Below are 22,114 nucleotides of genomic sequence, written 5' to 3' on the forward strand. Positions count from 1 at the left end.
ATACAAGATTTCTAAATTATTTTAAAAGGTTAGGTAAGCCAAAAATTAACCACTCAGTAAGGATATATTAAAAAAAAAAAAGTGTTATTATGAATAAATGAAAAAATATCCACCCAGAAGAACATCGGCGTTTATAACAGCCTTGACAGAGAGATAAAATCCGGCTCGAATTTGAAAATTTCAGTTTGAGACGAAATATTTTATAATTTAAACTGTAAAAGTAGTATGTTTAAGGTTAGTGGAAGAAGGAAGATATTAGTTGATTGTTGATTTGATGATGAAGCTATTAAATTGAATAGTTTTAATAATATACTTTGAAAAATCAGATTTATTTCAAAAAACAAAATATTAGTAGGTATATGATTATCACATCACATTAATGTTCTAAACTTCATTAGCTACTAGATAAAAGGTACTTACCTTTTATAATAGTAAAATCAAAATTCAAATCAACAAAAACTCCTAACACAAAATTAATTGAAATAAGGTTAGATGTCACATAGATATAATGAACATATCCAGGTAGTAATAGCCAAATTACATATATAGGTCATATACTCACTGTCTCACTACCAACTTGAGACAGTTTCCTAATGAATAAAACTAATTTACAATATGCCTAGTTCTGCAGCATTTCATAGTTTCATGCGGATTTCGCCTTATAGTAAACGTAAATCATACTCTTTCAATACTTTATTAAAATTCAAAAATAAAAGGAAAATTTCTGGATCAAATTATTGTTAAATAAGATAAACTCTCTACTCTCTATTCTTAGGATTTCAGAAAAATTCGACTCTACGAGGCGTAAGCCTACAATTCGCGACCTCTGTTAGTACCAAACATTTTTTTTTAATTTCTGTACAATTATAGAAATGTTTATAAAGATAATCTTTTTTTTATGTGTTTATTAAGAGATTGATCTAAACAAATTAATAACTCACCTCCATCTTTTTATCGCTGTATACGTTCTAAGTAAAATGTAGATAGATACCATTACGAACATTTTTTTTGATTTCTCGAAATAAAGATATTTTAAACATTTTTTTTCTAAAATCGATAAAAGTACTTTATAGCATATACTTTATAATAATATATATTTCCGTGTGTGTAATATTCGGAAAAACGGTATCCTCCAGCTAAAGTTATTAGCGGATATCAGTTTTTTCAGCATAAGAATAATAGGTATATTAAATTATTAAATTTAAATTTACGCTCATGTTTGATAAAGACTCGATATTATACCTATTACAATCTTAATCACATTTCGTACAGCAATTATTTTTGACCGAATAATTTCCATTGTAGTATTTGGCTCGTGCAGAAAAAATTATATGGGTACTATATATCATGTATATATTATTTTTACGTTAAAAATGTGACCAACAGACGTCTGCGCCGGGCGTCCTTGAATTTATGAAAATTATGATTGTATAATTACAATTTTTTCTCGGCAATTTACTCGACTAGTTAGGTACTTCAAAACGAAAAGGTATTTAAATAAACGTATTATAATATATTATACACAGCATTATAGTGATACGAATATACGATATAGGCGAGGATGACGGGTCCAGTTATTTGCTCTCCGCCGCGATATGCGCGTCATATAATAATGTATAGTTGAAGGTACCTACTTTACATCATTACCATTATTATATGCCTTATATACCATCATACTAAAAACGTGCCAAAAATGCATCCAACCGCCGCTATCGTAATATTATTATAATCACTCGCAACGCATTATTATAAGTACAAAATATGTTATACCTACAATCTACATATTAAAGCGCGTCGCACGCCATAAAATAATATCATACTTAGAAATAGTCGTTTCTCTCGTCTTCTCTCACGCTCGGTGGCTTGGACATTATACTTTGCGGTATATGCTATATGTATATAATATAACATTAGAATACAGTTTTACAGTATGTATTCTTTTTGTTTTTACTCATATACTTGTGAGCTGTGTCGAACCGAATTTTCCCTCAAATTAAGTCGTTATTGTTAATAATATACAATATGATGATTGTGTAACTCCACGGATATCCTTTTTTTTGTTTGTACACAGGACAAGTGCTGGTCAACTGGCTCGTTTCGTCGTTTAGTACGGAGGAACGCCGAAGGGATGCCCGGTTGCTGTTGCCTCAAATCTGCACGGATCTAATGACTGCAGGTGTCATCAAACAGATACGAGACAAAGATGCTACGGTAGCCGGTGACCTATTTAGAGTGAGTGCAACGTTTTACAATTAACTATCAAATTTTGAAAATTTGTAAAAATGTGTAACATAACTTATTATCGTTCCTAATAATATTGTAAGCAAGCCAATATAGTCGTTGTCTCTAAATCGTCAGAATTAAATCTACATTGTAAAATAATACTTGTTTCCCAATGGCCTATTTCGCCGCAGGTATTTTTTATTTTTTTTTTTAAATAATAATATTTTACATGCATGCATATTATATGTATATTATCAGGGCGTTAGTCGCTACCTACCGATATGTATCTATACATATTTATACCTCAATATACATTATACAATTTATACACACTCATAGACAATGCAGCTGCAACGAGAGGACCTATTCAGTATACTGTAATTGTTGATTGTTGGTTGTCCGTAAGTTATTGTAGTTTAGGAAAGGTTGTTTGATTACCGTATAGGACAATACAGAGAAGTACAGACTGCTGGTACGTGGAAAATTTTAAAAGGATTGAATATTAAATTTCTATTTTTATGACAATTACTTTGCATTATCTATGCTATGACATTGTACAATCTATGTTTGAACATAGAATATTAAAATTAAAATAAATTTTATATTTTATACAGAATGATTCACAAGGCATGCTCCTTTACCCACACTGTTAAATAATTAATTTTTTTAAATTTTTAAGTACCTATATCTATATACTTTATGATCTTATTTTAAAATTCAAAGATATTGGATACCAACGCCATGTGGCGATACACCTTATTTATTTCATAAGAGAATCACTCTAATTTTCTCTAAATTTTTAAGTAGATGATTTTTTTGAAAATGTTGATATGCCTATCCAATACAAAACTTTGTGTGAGTAGTTTTACAAAAGGTTTATCAACATTTTTTGTTTGGAAAATTGTTTGAGTATAAAATAGGTATTACATTAAAATAATTTTTAAAGACTATAGTATCTATACTATACATTTTAATTATTAAGAAACTACTCATTTTAATCTTCTCAAAATGTTTTTAAATTTAAGTGGTTTGCACAAATATTTGAAAATATAGTCTTTAAAATATATACTTAAAAATTCCAAAAATTATAGACTCAAATTCATTATTAAAGCAAAAATTGTGTGAGCATCATGCATTCATGCTTGATGTATAATATTATAATAATATAATGCGTTGTTGCGAGATTTCATTTTCATTTAGTTGACATAACATTCTTAAATATGTCACTACAATAATATTATTATATTATAATGATAATAGTTTATAAACAGATATATTACTGCATCGCGACACACCTATAACTGCATTTATTATTTATACGAGTGTTCACGGCACATTTACATTAAGAATGGGCGGAGGAAAAAACTGCCCGCCCAACACAAAAACGCATATTTGGCGTAGAATTACATTTAAAAAAAAAGCTAGTTGTTGATAATTATTGCTCACACAAAATGTTTAATATTCTAAGAAATATGTAGATGTTAATTGTTAGATTATGTAGCTTATGGTTAGGTTTAAGACGACTTTATACCTACTATAAAAACAATTATTAATAATTGCACTAACCTTAAAAAATTATCACCTAATATTAATTTAAACACCAATTCATGCATTATGCAATAAAAAATATATTTTTTATGTTTTAATTTTAGATCAAATATAGTATTATAACACATTTAAATTTAAATTAACATTTATTTTTATTGATTAATATTTCTTCCAAATATGTAAAGAAAAGTAATTTTTTAATTTATAATTTGTTAAATGTGTCTACAGACAAACATAATGTAATGGTGTCTCAGTGTTTACTTGCCTGTGTGTTATGATTTTTAACAATCAATTTCGATTTTTAATTTTTTTTTAATTTAAGGTTTATGGGAATATGAGGTAGTATCTACAGAACTTAATACTGTTCAAACGCTAGGTATATATTTAGATATTTTTTAATTCCCTCACACCTCGTAATCAATCAACATTATGTCATACTATCTTATGACATGCGTTATAAAGTATGAACTATGTACTTTGTACACATTATAATTCGATGCAAAAACAATTACGTTGAAACCGATATCTATTAATAAGTTTTTAATTATGCAAAAACGTATATTATAAATTTATAACTTTTTATTTTATTTTTTATTTAGATTTTATACAATCTGTACATAAAAAAGTACAATAAGCATAAATGATGTTATTTTTCTAAAATTATATAATATATGTATTAGCTTGAGTGTCTTGAGCGAAGAACCAACCAGCGAAGGCACTTCGGCGTGAATTAAATTTATAACTTAAATGCATAAAATATTTAGAAATTATTTCATGATATAATTTTATGTGACAGGTTTACTTTATTGTATATAAAAAAAAAATATATAACGTGTTGAATGTTATATAACACAAATATGTATGTAGGTACTATGCGTCTATGCATGCAATTTCAATAAAAATATAAACACTATAAAAGATATACGTTAGAAACGTAGGTATATGTTATTATGACTTTGTTCTTATTTTAAAGATAATGTTAATAATGATTTGTCTTCGGGTCTTTCATTTTATTTCATCATATTTATCAAGGACCTTTGAGTAGTGTACATGCTCTATTTATAACAAACACTGAATTATTTTATACGATAACTATATATATATTCGAGACTATAGATCAACTTTCATCTTAGGTATTCTCGATCCTCTTACTTGAGCAATAAAATCAATAGCTACTAAATTATTACTGGTTTAGGTATACCTACACAGGTCTCGTAATAACAACCTTGAAAAATTATCATTTATATACAATACTCTATAAAATTATTTTATGAAATACATAGATCATCTTTACCGCGTTAAAATAGTAGGTATGTATTGTAATTTTAACTGTTACTGAAAATCCATATGTAGTATATGTTGGTCACTATATGGGTGCCTCTAAGATTTGATGATCATTCAAAATGATTATTATTGTTTGATATTTTTAATGACTCGTTACATTCCATGTTACTAATTAAAAAAACAAACATAATAATGATAATAAATAGGTAATCCTTATATTTTCGAAATTGGATACAACTTTTTAAAAAGCAAAAATACAACCTAATCGATGAGTAGATATGGAAGTCTGTAGGTGTTTTCTATAAAAATAGTTTAAGGTCTTTCAAATGACATATACCAAAAAACTATAATATTATATTTATGTATCACTAAAATATTATGCTCTGCCTTCATATATTATAACGATGGTATTTTTTTAATTCTATAATAAAATATTGTGACTGTATGATCCCATTACAAGTGATCGTTATGTATTATACGTAACAAACTCATGAAAAACTAATATTAAAGCTAATTGAATATACTTTTGTGTTTATACTTAGTTGGATCACATGTACTACTGGGCTCGTTCTGAACTGATTAACTCTCCGTCGTCGTCTCCGGGACGTATTGGACAACCGACATGGTTAACGGATAAAAGTTTAGGTATTATTAATTTATGTTGTTGCATATTTGCAAATGTATTGTATGTACTTAAATATTGATTTGTTTCGTATAATAATTTGTCAAAGGTGGTAATGAAAACGGTAAAGATGGGCCAACGTCTCAAGCGCATTCAAATTCAGAAGAACTACAAGAAATTCAAAATAAAACAATTTCAAAACAGGTATTAATATATCATATAATACCTATTTCCCATTTACAAATCCGTATTCATTGTACTCACTTCTTTCATTTTTCCGCTGTCAAAACATAATATTCTTACTAACTATTTATCATGTATAATGTTATTATATAAACAATAACTTCCGTTTGTTAAGCCATCATTAAAGTAAAATTGTTTATATAAATATTTTAGTTACCGTTCAAAAACGGCATAGGAGCAACACACAAGGAGAACATGCAAGATTTGGAAAATATATCTGATTATCCACAAACTATAAGTCCTAAGCCAACTAGTTTGACAATAAGACGCAAGAAGTCATTATCTTCGTTATCTGATAAATTTTCGACCCTATCAATAGACCAGTCAAATATTTCCGTCAAACAAACAAATGGAAATACACCTGATGAAATGTCCATAAAAAAAGTGAATGGTATCCAATCACCAACTAAAAGGACATCAATTTCTTCATCAACGCCTAAACAAAATTCATCAGATACTCAATCTTCACTACTTAGTTCTAATGGAGGGGATTCCACTTTGTTTTATACTCCGGTCGGCGTGAACAATCCAACGTACAGCGGTTTGTCCCCAATAACAACACCAAAAAGTTCCTCTCTTAATAAGATAGTTTTCGGTGGTTTAACACCAATTTTTAATTCAAGTGATAATAATGAGATCGATAGTAGTACAATTATTCAAAGTGCAGACTCTGAGTGCAGAAACGAGTCACTATTAAGTTCACCTGAAGTCGCCATAGAAGCTATTAAATGTGATTTTTCGGAAAATTCGTTGGTTTTTAAAAAAGAAACCGATGTAGAAACAAAGAAACAAATACTACCAGATTCCACCTTATCATTACTCAACGATAATGACGATAAGCTTGCTTTAACAACAGGTACAATAATAACGTTTTTGCCTAAAAATTACATTAATTATTTATATTTTTTTTGCAGAAAGTACCGTTCCCCCTGTAACATTCCATCCTATTCCAGAAATCAGTATTTCGCTACCTATTCCTTCTCCACCACAACTTACTGGAAGTATAAATCAACCACCACCTCCACCGCCACCGCCACCTCCTCCTCCTCTTCCTCCTAACCCTCAAACAACATTTACTGGGATTATAATTCCACCTCCCCCTCCTCTACCACAACTTTCGGGAACTAATATTCCACCAACACCTCCATTACCACAACCTCCTAGAAGTACTATTCCACCACCACCGCCGCCGCCACCACCACCACCACCAGCACCATCAACTCTTCTTCAACCTCCTGCAAATTACACACCTTCTCCGTCTTCGCCTATATTATATAACACACCAAGTGGTATTCCACCACCACCATCGCCAGTGCAATCATTAAACAAATCAGTTTCTGGATTCAATGGTCCTCCTCCGCCTCCGCCACCGATGACTGGGCCAACGCCATTTCCTGCTCCACCTATTGGTGGTTGGAATGCTCAACGCGATTGTGAGTATATCACTGAATACTATCTATTGAGTAAGATAACTATAACTCGTATTTTCATATTAAAATATAGTATTACGTAAAAAGCCAATAACTCCACCGGTACCTATGAGACCTCTATATTGGACAAGAGTTATTTTGAAAGATCCTATTATAGAAACATACACTCCAACTACTCCAGATTCACCAGATTGGTAAATATAAAAAAGTATAGACAGTGTAAAATTTTAAAATAACTGAATTTTAACTTGTATAATGTATAGTTTAAAACCACTATGGAGTGATTTAGAAGAAGCCCCAATACCGAATATAAACGAGTTTTCGCAGCTTTTTTCTCGACAAGCAGTTGAACCAAAATTAGCAAAAAAAAAGGTGCAACTAAAAAAAAAAATAGAGGTAAGTTGTACATTGAGTGAGTCTGTATAAATAATATGAAAAAAATAAATACTTTAACCAAACATTTTCATAATTGTATAGGAATTTAAACAGTTGTTGGACACTAAGAGATCACGAAACGTAGGCATATTAGCCCAGAGTTTACATTTGGATTTTTCTGAAATCGAAAACGGTAAATAATAATTATATAACAACATGTATATTGATTTTAACATTACTCGTATTTGTTTTTCAGCTCTTTATAATTTCGATACGTCTGTAGTAAGCGTTGAAGTACTTCAACAGATTTATGAAGTGGTAAGTATCAAGTACCTATGTAATCATTTTAATCACTAATGAATACGTATAAGTACTGTAATTAGCTTTTTTCAAGTTTAATATATTTTGAGGACCTATATGTCGTTATTTAATAGTCTGCGACGGAAGAAGAATTGGCATTGATTAAAGGTCATGTGGCATCTCATCCAGATCAGCCACTCGACAAACCAGAACAGTTCCTGTTAGAGCTTAGTGAGATACCACATTTTGGTGAACGCGTTGCGTGTTTAATATTCCAATCTGATTTCAATGACGCGTTGAATAACATAGCAAACAAATTGAATAACATGAAAGTTACTTCTAGGGTAAATTTTTTACAAAATAAAACCATTTTGCATAGGTACCTAATATAAACTATACGTAAATATTAAATTGATATATTCTTGTGATTTTTATTATTACGTAGTTCTTAATGACTTCCGAGGGCTTAAAAAAAGTCTTGGCCATCATATTAGCATTGGGGAATTACATGAATGGAGGTAATCGACAACGTGGTCAAGCAGACGGATTCGGTTTGGAAATATTACCCAAACTTCGAGATGTTAAAAGCAAAGGTGAAGAAAATATATTATTACCTACTGTAATAAATATGTTAATTTGAATTCAAAAATAATAATTCTGAACAGAGCAATAGAATGTGTCATCTTTATATTACCGAGCACTTACCTATACGGCTATACTTAAATATTTTACTATGCAATGTTATTTGCTAACTATCATAGTTTTACCTTCGATCGCTCAAAGAATTTTGAGTTAGTTTTTTTTAATTTTGATTAAATATTTTTGATATATATATTTTTTTAAGAACAATTGATGAACTTTCATCGATAAAAAAGTCTAAAATTTCAAATGTCCATGGATAGCTCAAATTTATTTCAATTCAAAATATTTTGACATTATTTTATCATGTCTAGAAATTACTAATATACATATTTGAACATTTCGAGTAGCTTCCTAAGTAGGTACATGATTTATACTTAATAGATACCGTATATTATATTATGTTAGTGATTTACGATTATTTATTTTGGAATTATAACAAAATCTTAATATGACAAAGTACTGTTAAGATGTATTTATAATAAATAAATAATAATAATTAATTATTCTAGTTCAATGAATGTTTATGCATATAATCAACAAAATATTATTTAGATAATTAATTTTTTTTTTTTTAATACCTAGACTTATAGTACTGACTAGTGACTATTTTATAGATAACTCAATGACTCTGTTACATTTTATTGTACAAACATACATTAATGAATGTAAAGAACCAATGAAAGAAACATTACCTGTGCCAGAACCCAGTGATGTAGATCGAGCAGCACACGTAACTTTTGATGACTTACAACAAGGTCTTAAAGAATTAAAAATAAAACTGGCTGGTGAGTATTATAATATATTTATTTACAAAAATAATTTGAAGTGTTCGTTTAATGTGATTTTTGTTTTTTTAGGTTGCAAGAAAAAAGCTGACAAAGTGATATTGTCGTCAGCTTATGATAGCTTGGAACCTTTCAAAACGAAAATGGAATCATTTATTTCTATGGGTTGGTACATCCAAACTCATTATACTAAATATGTGTATTGTATAGCTTGGGGTATTTTTCAAACATAAATTAATAATTAAATTAGATAAAATAATGATGTAAATTAAAGATTCAAATATTTAGAATGTTATACAAATTTAAAACGTATCGGGAAAAGTCCAAGTTATACAACGAACCCAAGTTTCAGTTAGAAATGTATTAATATAAATTGTATATTTTTAACAGCGCACAGACAGATAGAAAATGAACATGAGAATTTAGAAGAAAGTAAAAAACTGTAAGGAATACAATTTGAGAGGATGACATACCTACCTACAAAGTGTTGCCTCCGTCTTACAAGTGCATAACATAAGTTGCGTTCTGCAGACAACGTTTAGCTCTTTTAGTTTAAAAATTAAATGGAGTAAGTTGACTTCTTATAAAATGTAGAGGTAACATTATCAGTGTTAGTGTTGGGTTTTAACGTGGTTAAAACTTTTAGTTTTGCGTGGATAGCATACAGCGTAGGTAAATTAAAAATGCTCACACTTAAACACTGAACTATCTTACAAACACAATAACATACCAACACAGGTAATGTTCTTACTTTTAAATTTTATAAGATGCCAATACATTTTAATTTTTCAACTAACGGAGCTAAACGCGATCTGCTGCTTGCTATGTTACATAGGTAAGTACTCGTAAGTTGGAGACAACACGTGCGGCAGGTATGGCGTCCTCTGCAAGAAATTATATTTTAATATTGTATCATATATTTCAATTATTGTTTAAAACCCGTAGTTTAACAAACTAAAACAGTTTAGTTTTTTTTATCCAGGTTTATTAAGTTAATGCGATTTTATCAGTTCCAACCAAAAACCAGTAAAAGTCTCTTAGATGTTGCACCTAAAGATTTTTTCCCATTGTGGCTACCCTTCTGTACAGACTTCAAAGACTGTTGGAATATGGAACAACAACGAATAGTAAAAGAAAAGTAATCATTTGCACTCCATCATTTTTAGTTATAGCACATTTATGTATAATGTATTTCATTATGCACACAATTTCAGGCTCTTAGAAAGTAAAAGAAGAACAAAAGAAAGACAACAACTAGTTAGGACAAGCAAAAAATCATTAGAAGGACTGGTAATAATAATTCTCTAATTCTTATTACATTCCAAAATTGGAAAAAACTAAGAAATGTAATACATAGGTAATATTTATTAATATATTGGTTTTTATTTTTTAGAAAAATCAAATTCAATCAAAATTCAAATGATTTTCTAAATGTTAATTTCAAAAACGAAATACAATTTTTTAATCAAATTCAAGACTGAATGAACATATGCTGTTAATTATCTTCTACTCTGCATAGTCCAATGCGTGTTAAGATGAAAATGTTGTGAAAATGTGTACGCACGATCGCTTATGTTTTTCTTTTTTTTCCACATCTTATAATGTTGATTATAAGTATTGTTATAAGTTTAGAGTATAAATGTTATTCATACTAACCACTATAAAAGATTATATTCATATATATATATATATATTTTAATCTTTAAAAACATTATTTTTTTTAACTGTTGGATTTATTGTAAAGACTGACTAGAATGTTAAGTAAAATCTATATACTAGACATTAGTTGGACACATAAAATATATTAATTATTATATTATGCCTTTGAACATTTCATTTTACACTATGTGATTATTGTACTAATGTATGATTGTAACCAGTTATGAAGGTGCCAGAACTTTACGACTGGATAGGCCAAGTCAAGAATAATAATTTATGAGAGCAATTGATGAACAAAAAAAAGATGGTAACTTATAAACGTAATGCGAGAAATATGTTAAACCCCAAAAACCACTTTTCCTGTAGCACCAATACAGTGCCTAAATTAAGATGTGAGATTTCTGCTCCATACTCACTGTCAACATTTATATCTAGGGAAATCCATAGAATATTATTGTTGTCAAGGTACCTAATGAACAATGCATACCAAAGGTTGTAAAAATGGCCATCGGTTTAAATTCCTCTAGAAAAATTAAATCCTGATTCCTGACTATATCACTATCCTCTACTTAATCGTAGATAATATATAAGTTATTAAGATTTATTATTATTTTTCGTTAAGCATATACATTTTCTACTGATAAACATACTAAAAAAAGATAAAGAATATTTGATATTTATATTTCACCATTAATTTGAACATTCAATGGCAATGGCCTGTCCTTGATTATAAGTTATAAGTATAACCAACATGATTTGTATAACATCAATGAAATGTTTATAAAAATCCCGAATAATCTAACAAAAAATGCAGTAATGCAGAACTTGCCACAACAGCACAGTAATTAGTTATAATAAATCACAATTCATTTTTTGAAGGTAATGTTGTTATAAGACTATGGTAATTCATTCAACATGTTATTTTCAGACGAATTCTAAAACAGTATTTTAGCAAAATGCTAAATATACACGTGATATTGAAAGGTAGATTTTCAAAAGCTCCCACTTACTCACCAAAATATTATCTGAGATAATTAACAATAAAATAATTAAAACACAAGATATAAGTTTAAGAATAAAGGCGCTATTACTATACTTTTTCTATATTCAGTGTCTAAAATGTTCTTGTTATTCATTAAATTATTCTACAATTGTCAATTTAGGAGAAAAGTTCTACTAATTATTGACCTAACCTTGGGTGAAATAATTAAATATTTTCAACTATTCAGTTTAAAGAAGCAACATGTTAACATCAAATACAAAGAGTAATGGTGCTTCTAAAACCCAAGAATAGTATCACTATACATAGTCAATAATAGGTATTGCATAACATTTACCATACCAAATAATGTTTCAACCAGTTTTTCAAATATTTTAACACATCTTTTCAACCTTGAAGTAACACTGAATTCAATAGTTAAATTCATTTTTAATATACCCCAAATGCATCAAATCTTGAGTTTATAAAGAGAATTAAATATATTAAATCTAATCTTTGTATCTTAAAAATATTTGTTTACTAATGTATAGTTTTAAAGTTGACAATACTGTTTCAAGCCATAATTATTCTACTTGACTATTGAAAGTGAAATCTTATATAGTTGTTTCTAAAATTAAAATTATTTTTGGACAGCAATGCTCTCAATACAAGTGTATGCAATTTTGCTGTGATCACGATTTAAATAAGTTCAAACAATTTCTCAATTTATAAAAATTACATTAATACTTTTATTAAGTTTTTATTATGACAATCTGTTATCTGATTATTTTTTAGATAAAGTTTGTATCTAACTTATTATCACCTAGTGAACATTCTCCTCAACACAGCCATTGGCTTTTTAGGAGATCCATTTTTTTTTTAACTTAAGAGCTTGGGCTAATATCATATGTTAACTTTTTTAATGGAAAGAAAACTTATTAATATGATATAATTTAATGTTTTAGTAAGTTAAAAAAATTGATACTAGCCATCACATTGTAGTTTATTTTCTAAACATTTTATTTTTATCACACCACACAATTTTTGAAAATTTTTCTAATTTCAAGAAAAATGTATTTTTATAATATTACATAATACCATTAACTGTAATAAATCTTATCCGAAAACGAGACTAGCTAATTTGGACTAAGATATTACATACAGTTATTCTTGAAACTAGAAAAATAAACTAAAATATGGCTATTTTCAACTTTATTACCAAAACATTAATTTAAATTTAAACATTTGTAGTCATTAGGACTATGCATCTTATTAAAAAAAATAAATAAAATAGAATTATAATATCTTATATTTCAGGGAACATCTCAAAAGGCAAATCCTTAACAGGGCACCTTATATGTGTAATTGAATAAAGTTTTAGAAGTAAAATATAAAAAAAGAATGATATATTATCATTAATAACCATAACATATTAACTAGAAAATAAATAAATATTTTACAAATTCTTCAATAGGAGTAAAAAATTTATAAAGTTCAAATCTATTAAACATATTTCGTCTTAAAATTCATTTTAAGACTTAAAAATATTTGTTTTGAATAAAATATAGTTGTATTTAAAAGCACATAATTATTTTTTTAAATTAATAACTTAAAATTAAAATTTATATCATACTTACTTTTAATATTATTATTACGCTTAACTAAATTCAATAAGTTGTATACTCTATAATAATTGGGTTTAGTATTTACTATTCATCTTTTTAAATAATTGAATTCATAATACATATTTTTTTATTATTAATAAGGCAATTGTGTAAAACTATAGCATATTATTTTTATCAACATTTATCAACACTAAGTTCACAATTACAAATTCAGAACATCACATAAAGATTGAAAAATATTTTTAAACAGTATTAAAATAACCCTAATAATATAATTTAAGACATTTAAGTTATACATTTCATATATTGTACTTTAATTATCATCATAACTAACTGTATATTATATTGATGGAAAGAAACTTCAAAAATATAATATAAATTTATAAAAAAGCGTTGAAAGTAGTGTAAGATGAATAGATATGACAATTTATTTCTAAATTTAACGAATGGCAATTAATCCAGACTCAATCAATTTTTGGATCTTACTAGCAATATCTGGATTCTTCAAGTGGCTAAAAAATATAAAAATAAAATATAAATTTAAATTCAAAACTCATCATTATTCACAATTATTTGACTTACTCATTTAAAGCTTTAGGGTCGTTTTGCATTTGTTCAAGTATAAGACGCATTGCAGGGTCCCTTATTATATCTTGAACCTCAGGATCAGCCATTGCACGCTTGCGCATTTCTTCAGGATCTGAATTTGCAGCTATTGAACATGACCGGTAACCTTCTAAGGCTTCCTACAAAAATATTTATATAAATATTACATAATATGTACACAAATTAATAAAATTCATCAACTTACAGTATTAGATGAATCTATTTCCAATGCTTTTTGATATGCTGTTAATGCTTTGGAAGATTGTTGCATACCTTGTAAAATTTTACCTTTTCTTATCCATCCTTTTACTATAATATAAAAATAAAATGTTATCATGATCATAAAATTCAATATTTTTATTATTTATTAAAATAAAATATACTTACAAAATTTAGGATCCAATTCAACACATTTTTCACAGTCTTTTAAACCAAGATCAAAAGCAGCTAATTTGGTATAACAAGCAGCTCGATTACTATAATATTTAGGTTCATCTGGGTTACGCATAATTGCTTCACTATAAAATTTGACAGCATCAGCAAATTGACCTTAAAAAAAAATTGAATTAAGTTTACTTCTTTTACCACAGATGATAATGAGGAAATAAAAGTATTGAAGAATTACAAAACATATTCAATGTCATATTGTTACCTATACTATAGTTTAAGTAATAAATAAGTTAGAAGCCTTTTTTAAAGAATATCCTATAGGCAAATCTAGTAATACATGTGATTGTCTAATGCAGTGGATTATGGAATATAAGAATAAAATAATGTATTTATAAAGAACTTTCATAATATAAATAACTAATCTATCATTCACAAGTTATCGGCATCGCCACAGCATGTCTCAATAACATTTAACAATATGTAACAATAAAAAAACCAGAAAGCTGGTACTGATAAATATTCATGCTAGAACCAATAATTAGCAGTACTGGTACTGGACTATCTATATTTTATTTAGGACAATTTTCAATACTCTAGAAATTAATTATTTTATACCTTATACAAAAATTGTAATATAGAATATGCCCAATAATAATGCTATTATTCTTTCATTAATATTTTAATTGAAAACCATTATATACTTATTAAACATTTCTTTAATTTAAATTAAAAATAAATAACTTATTGGATGAATCAAAACTCATTTTTAAGTCAAAATGTATTTAACCAAAGTATCGTTTTGTCAAGCAATCGGGTATTAACATTATATTTTGGTGTAATAACTACAGAACTTCTAATATATTATACAACCATGAAATAATTACCTTTATTGAAAAATTCATTTCCTTTTTCTTTTGCTTCTTCAGCTTTTACTGGGTCTATGTATGCTTTGCGATCTTCTTCTTTTATTTTTTTTTCGAGTTCAGAAATAATGGTCTTTACTTCTGGAGTTCTGTGTTCTGACATTGATTTTTGAAAATATGTTTTTGCACTCCTGTAGTCCTAAATATATAAGTAATATATAGTGGTATATGGTATTGAAAAATACATATGAAAGTATATTATGAAAGATGAATCAATTCAAACCTCAAGTTTTTTATAAGCGTTTCCAATTCTAGAAAAAGCTTTCGCAATTAATTTGAAATCTGCTCTATTTTCTCTTCCTACTTCAACAGCTTTTTCACACTGCTCAATACATTTCTTATATTCTTTTTGTTCAAAGTAAACAGCTATATAAATTTAAAAATATAAACATTAAAATACAGTCAGGACTAATGGATATTTTGTTTTATAGTATATAATTACAATTAATTATTGGTGTAAATAATGTAGGTAAAAATAAATGAAATAATATCTTTTATAATTCTAAACTACCGCTTAAGAATTTAGATTAAATCAATAAATTATGATGTAAGATTAACACTGTTAATCATCAACATGTTGTGATTTTAAATAAATATATATTTTTAATTGTAGAAACTTACCAGCAACATTGTTGTAAAATGTCATGTTAGTAGGTTCTAACTCAATAGCTTTATTGTAATGTACAAGAGCTGCTTCAAAGTTTTTCTGTTTATATTCTGCATTACCCAAGTCTTTTTCTTTTTTAGCCTATACAAAAAACATACACAACTATAAAAATAAATAAAAATAAAAATGGCAAATGATAGTTATACAATTATTTGACAATGCAAAAAATACAATAAGTTGTTGTATAATAAAGGGTTAAAAAAATATTAAAAAATTAATATACAGTATGGTATTATACAACACGGTAGCATTGATGCATTTTAAGTTATTACTAATAAAATGTAAATTATCTGATACACTACACACTACAATTGTCTTTTGTTATAATAATAGGTACCAAAAATAAAGATAATTTTCAAATTAAATAATTTAAACAAGAGTGGATAACTAACTTATTTGTGAGAATATATTAATAGGTTAGATTTGACTAGTTAAAGGTAAGAAAGGTACCGGACAGCCAACTTAGTGAGAAAAAACATATGATCGTCACCTGACAAAGAACGGTCACCGCACAAAACCTTTCATATTCTAAATATAGTATACACTATAAAATAGTCTTTACCTTTAAAAATACTGCTTAAATGATGTCTTAATTACCTGTTTTTGTTCTTCTGTTAAACTTTCATCTTCAGATTTTTCAGGTGGTGGTGGTGTTGATTCTCTTTTTTGTTTTGATGGAGATGGGGGTGATGGTTCAGTATCCATTTTGTCATTTTCTCCCATTAAATTAATACCCATCATTACACTTAATGCAGCTGATATTCTAGGATCTTGCATATTCATACTATAATTGGAAAATTGTCACATATTCACATCTTAATAATATTACATAATTACTTAAATAATTAACAACAGATAATTTATTTCCCTGGATGATATGATGATTGATACAACTTACAACTAATAGTAATTTCTCAAGTGGTAAAATTGTTTTTAGACAAATAACAAATGAACAATAAATTATATTTATTTAGAATTATTTTATGTTGTAATTATTAGAACAATTATTTTCCGAATTCCCATTCATCATAAGAGAACAACCACAATTTGTCCATCATAATGACAGTCACGAGTGCTACCCAGCCAGATTTTATTCCACCATAGTTCCCAACCCTACTACGGTATACACCGAAAAATACTCCTCAAAAAATATTAGAATTTAAGTGTAACTTTTATAACAACTATCACAAAATCCATACGTATGTAAAAAAAACCTCTCAGTTTAGTGTCCAACCAATTTCTGACTGATTTAATTTTGTGTATTGAGAGAAGACCAATGCAGTTATGCACAACAACGTATAAGTTTTTTACAGTCATTCTTTCTTGGGCTGAAGTATAGTTCATTGTATATTTGGCGTATTCAGTACCTTTTCATGAGATTAATAGTTGAATAAGCATTAAAAGTATACTTCTACCTATATCTATATATAACTAAATATTATGTATTTATATTGATTCCATTGATGACATACTTAAGCAAATGCCTAATTTTAATTTTAAATTCATAAGATGTATATATTGTATGGTTTTTTGTTTGAAAATTATTTTACTAATAGGAAGCCACTATAATTTTGAGTGTCATAGACTATATATATTTTTCAAAATATAAATATAATTTAAAGAAGAAAAATTGTCCATTTATTTGATTTAATCTCTGGAACTACTTACTTAACCAATTATTAAATTATTAAATTTTTTTATAGTATCAGAAAGCTATACATCTAGGCAATTTTATCTTGATAAGTAACCCTTAACTTTTCCATTGAAAATTTGAAATTTTTAATAGAAATAATAGATATAATAATAATAAAAAAAATATAAACATATTTTTGTTTATTCTAGGGTTGCTATTGGTTATACAATTTAGTATGGATGAATAAGAAATTAGCAATTAGTTATTAGTTGCCAATTTTAAAAATTGTTTCACTTTTGTAATACTAAAAATGAGAAAAAATTATTTTAGTCCTATATTTTATATGACTGTTAAAAATCTATAATGAAGATTAAGATAGGGTAAATCCACTGAAATTTGTCACTATGATGTGCACAGAGATCAGCTAAAATTTTCTAAAAATAAAGATGTTTTTCTCTTCTGTTTTAATATTAATTATTTAACTTACTAGATACCTTAACTTTATAGTTGCTATATTGATTATTGGCTATTATTATAACAAAATATATTTATTTTTATTGCACTATCATCTAATATGATCTTTTGTATAAAACTGGTTTATGTTGTGTATGTTATCTACGTTACCATCGTCTAGTACTACATTGTTATAAATTGAAGCTCCTGGAGTTCCAGTTCTGTTGGAGTCCATAATAACATGTTGGGGGATGGCTACTTTCATTATAAAGTTATTTTAAAGAAATATACTGGAGATGTCTGATTAGATCATTAAAAATCCCAAGACTATTATTATCAATAAAATGGTACCACACAATTATAATAAACTCACATTAACTTTTGAGGATCTCTCTGGCATTCCATTAGTAGACTCATAAACTGCTGGTCCTTGATTAAATCTTTAGTTCTAGGATCCTGTGCAAGTTTCAAAAACCCTTCAGCAGGAAACATGTTATTGCCTCCAAAAGCAGGTTTAGATTGTTTCACTTCTCTCAAACCATCAAGCAACTGCTGATTAGAAGGGTCAAACTTTAAACCATCTTCATATGCTTTGGCAGCATCATCTTTACGGCCCAAAAATGATAAGGCTGTTCCTTTTCTTGAATATCCCTACAGAAATAATAATAATAAAAAAAAAAAACAGGTAGAAATTAGGTATTACAAAAAATTAACATTTAGGTAAACATACTTTAGGCCAATCAGGTTTAATGGACACAGTCTTTTCAGCATCTTCCAATGCATTTTGGTATTTGCCTTGCTTTGCATATGCAGCAGATCTATTACTAAAAAGTACATAGTTGTTGGGGTCTAACGCAATAGCTTGAGTGTAATGTTCAATAGCTTGTTCATAATCTCCGATTGCCAAGGCGGAATTACCTTTATCTTTCAAATCCAACGCCTTTAACGATAAAAATGATTTAACCACATGTATGAGCCCAAGTAAATATTATTTTCAATGATGAAGGTATACTCATTGTAATCATAAAATTATTATCAGTTTGTAAAAATAGAAATATTTAAATACGAATTCTCATTTTTGGGCAAGTTAAATATTTTAATTTGTAACGATTATGCTTACCATAATTCAAAAGATTCAGTTGATTCGATTTAAAAACGAAGATAACTATGAATTTTTTAAATGAAACTTTAAATAAGCTTTAAATAATTAAATATTGAATAGCTTGGTAAATACCACTTCGATATAATGCAGTTCTAAATCACAGGACACAGCACACGAGGAACTTCAATCAACTTCAAATGATTAGCATCCAAAACGAATTGGAGTTAAATAAATTTTAAAGAAACGAAGCTAGAGAATATTCTAGAAGTGTCGAGACTCGATACTAAAGAAGAAAAACAATCACCGGGCAGTGTAACCAACTTAATTTCAGCGCAGTAGTGAATATTATAGGGTTTCGATTTAACGCACTTCTAATATATTGCACTCGATGCGCATTGCAAAACGTGTTAATTTTGACCATGCCTGATGCCATAGAATATAATGGAAGCGACAGTCAAACAGCTGATTGATTTATTTTCATTTTGCCGGAGGTTCGGCATGAAGTTGAAAACTTGTAACCGTATTGTAATTTAAAATGTTGCGTTGTTACACATAGTATAAATCATAGAGTATTAGTTTTAAATAATATTGCTCAATGGGTATAAACAATAGCTACGAAATGGCAATACGATTACATCAAACCTAGAGCACTATAATAGCTTATAGCTTATACTATTGTGCCTTAATCATACCGGTACTCCGCTTACCACTGCCAACATCATGAACAATCGCTAGCTCAAGGTCAACAGAAATATTTATCGGTGAACAATAAGATTTTGATAGCTGTCGCTTATATGAACAATTAATGTGCTCGACTTGTTATCCGGCCCATAGAGTAATATTACATCATATTACTCTATGATCCGGCCCCGCTCTGGCAGCGCGCTCTAGTAGTAATTTGTAATTTAATATTTTATTGCTCATTGAAAGATTAACTATAGAGTAATATAATAGAGATGGCGTCTTGAAATAAATTGAAGCGACAAATGCCTCCTGTATACAGTGTGACCTGGTTTCGCGAAAAAAATATGGTGCAATTATAATTTTATTGTTTTTCCATTTGGATGGTTCTTGGTTATACTACAACTTATTGTTCTATGGTTATACTTGATTTTAATAAAATATTCTTTAGGTATGTTTATTGTCCATAATACATTTATAACGCAAATATTAATTAAATGTATTAATAATAATAATATTATTAATTTAATGCAAATAATCACTTATATTATTTCACTTATGAAAAGTAATATCTTCTATTGTTGAATTTGTATTCATTGTTCTGCCACAAACAAAACAACTAGGCATTTTGCTGAAGATAATACAATATGAATAAATTAAAAATCAAAAAACAAAAAACGAAAAAGTTAGAATTAATAATTACCAATTACCATAGAATAGGTTAAAAATAATCTATGATAATTACAATATCATATTATCAATTTACATATCATATAAAAATTGTAATGATTTGCAGCGTGATCTACAAGATAAGACTATTGTAAATGTAAACTGCCTCCTTGTCCGAATATGGTTTCAATTTGATTCAACTGTCGATATACAAAACGCCATCTGTATATTACTCTATGAGATAAACCCAAATACAAATTTTTTTTATCATTTTTTATATTTTTACTGTAGTTATATTATAATTATTTAAAAGTACTAGTACGGAGGGCTAGTTTAAATTTAAAATTATAAAACATTAAAACTACAAATAAAAAATTTTATTAAATAATTAAAATTACAAAATAACAAAATTAGGAAGTATAGGCATGGATCCACATTTTAAACATGTCTAAATATTAATGAGATTATAATTTTTTTTTTTAAGTTTATAACCAATTATAATGAAAAAAAAAACATTTTTGATAAAAGCATAAATATGAATAAATTTAATCTCATTAATTTAAATCTCATCTTTATATATTATGATTTATATTTTAATTTAAACTATAAACTGTAAATTTACATATTGAATATTGAATATTATAACTATCAATATTTACACAGTATATCTATTGTCTATACCACACTGTAGATTTAAATTTTAATTAGAATGGTATTACGTTAAATAAAAATTATTATTATTATTATTATTACTATAAGTTTAAAACACTAAATGTTAGTAAAATTAACTGAAAGTGTAATACAATATCAAGTAAAAAACTTAAAAAAAATATAATTCAAAATTTTGTTAAATTGTTATGTAAAAGTTACATTATTGACGAAATAATTGAAATATTATGACCGAATGATAGCGCCACCAGATCAGAACCACACAATTAGAGCAAGAGCTTCATAACTTACTGGAGTTCATTATGTTGATAGTTGCCATTTTGCCAGTCCTATTAATCTAAGACCGTGATTATGACCATTATTCTGTATTCAGTGTTTTCTATTCGATAATTAGGTAATATTTGCAGGGACGGTGTGAGGGGGGGAGGGCAATCGGGGCAGTTGCCCCGGGCCCCGCGATTTTAAAATTATAATTAAGGCCTCGCAGTTCTTAAATGATATTTTATACGGTTCGGAGATTAGTTAGTTTGGATAATATGTAATGTGACTGTTATTTAGTTTGCCCGGGGCCCCTTAAATCCTAGTGCCGTTCTTGAATATTTGGAT

General features: G+C 27.7%; 2 protein-coding genes across 3 annotated transcripts in view; one reads left to right on the forward strand and one right to left on the reverse strand.

The window, feature by feature from the left end:
- The window catches only part of capu (formin protein cappuccino), a 41,117-nt gene extending 29,846 nt beyond the window's left edge, over window positions 1-11,271 (forward strand). For both annotated transcript variants that reach the window (XM_015515734.2, XM_089221398.1), the window contains 17 exons: window positions 2,072-2,232; window positions 5,598-5,700; window positions 5,787-5,881; window positions 6,074-6,776; window positions 6,835-7,353; window positions 7,424-7,544; window positions 7,614-7,746; window positions 7,828-7,918; window positions 7,982-8,043; window positions 8,160-8,369; window positions 8,471-8,618; window positions 9,282-9,452; window positions 9,525-9,617; window positions 9,843-9,894; window positions 10,435-10,590; window positions 10,667-10,742; window positions 10,846-11,271. In XM_015515734.2, coding sequence (XP_015371220.2) covers window positions 2,072-2,232; window positions 5,598-5,700; window positions 5,787-5,881; window positions 6,074-6,776; window positions 6,835-7,353; window positions 7,424-7,544; window positions 7,614-7,746; window positions 7,828-7,918; window positions 7,982-8,043; window positions 8,160-8,369; window positions 8,471-8,618; window positions 9,282-9,452; window positions 9,525-9,617; window positions 9,843-9,894; window positions 10,435-10,590; window positions 10,667-10,742; window positions 10,846-10,875 — 2,924 coding nt within the window. In that variant the 3' untranslated portion in view covers window positions 10,876-11,271. The remainder of the gene's footprint in view (window positions 1-2,071; window positions 2,233-5,597; window positions 5,701-5,786; window positions 5,882-6,073; window positions 6,777-6,834; window positions 7,354-7,423; window positions 7,545-7,613; window positions 7,747-7,827; window positions 7,919-7,981; window positions 8,044-8,159; window positions 8,370-8,470; window positions 8,619-9,281; window positions 9,453-9,524; window positions 9,618-9,842; window positions 9,895-10,434; window positions 10,591-10,666; window positions 10,743-10,845) is intronic.
- A 2,548-nt stretch (window positions 11,272-13,819) lies between these two features.
- Stip1 (Stress-induced phosphoprotein 1) lies at window positions 13,820-19,781 on the reverse strand. The gene is made up of 11 exons (XM_015515729.2): window positions 19,508-19,781; window positions 19,118-19,327; window positions 18,761-19,038; window positions 16,899-17,085; window positions 16,256-16,382; window positions 15,858-16,000; window positions 15,596-15,773; window positions 14,709-14,870; window positions 14,527-14,630; window positions 14,298-14,461; window positions 13,820-14,227 (listed from the first exon to the last, which is right to left on the reverse strand). The coding sequence occupies exons 1-11, from the start codon at window positions 19,508-19,510 to the stop codon at window positions 14,155-14,157; spliced, it is 1,629 nt and encodes a 542-aa protein (XP_015371215.2). The 5' UTR covers window positions 19,511-19,781; the 3' UTR covers window positions 13,820-14,154.
- Window positions 19,782-22,114: the final 2,333 nt, after the last annotated feature.

The sequence above is a fragment of the Diuraphis noxia genome, unplaced genomic scaffold, assembly GCF_037042655.1.
Source record: "Diuraphis noxia isolate RWA-SAM2 unplaced genomic scaffold, SU_Dnox_SAM2 contig0002, whole genome shotgun sequence".
Lineage (NCBI taxonomy): Eukaryota > Metazoa > Arthropoda > Insecta > Hemiptera > Aphididae > Diuraphis > Diuraphis noxia.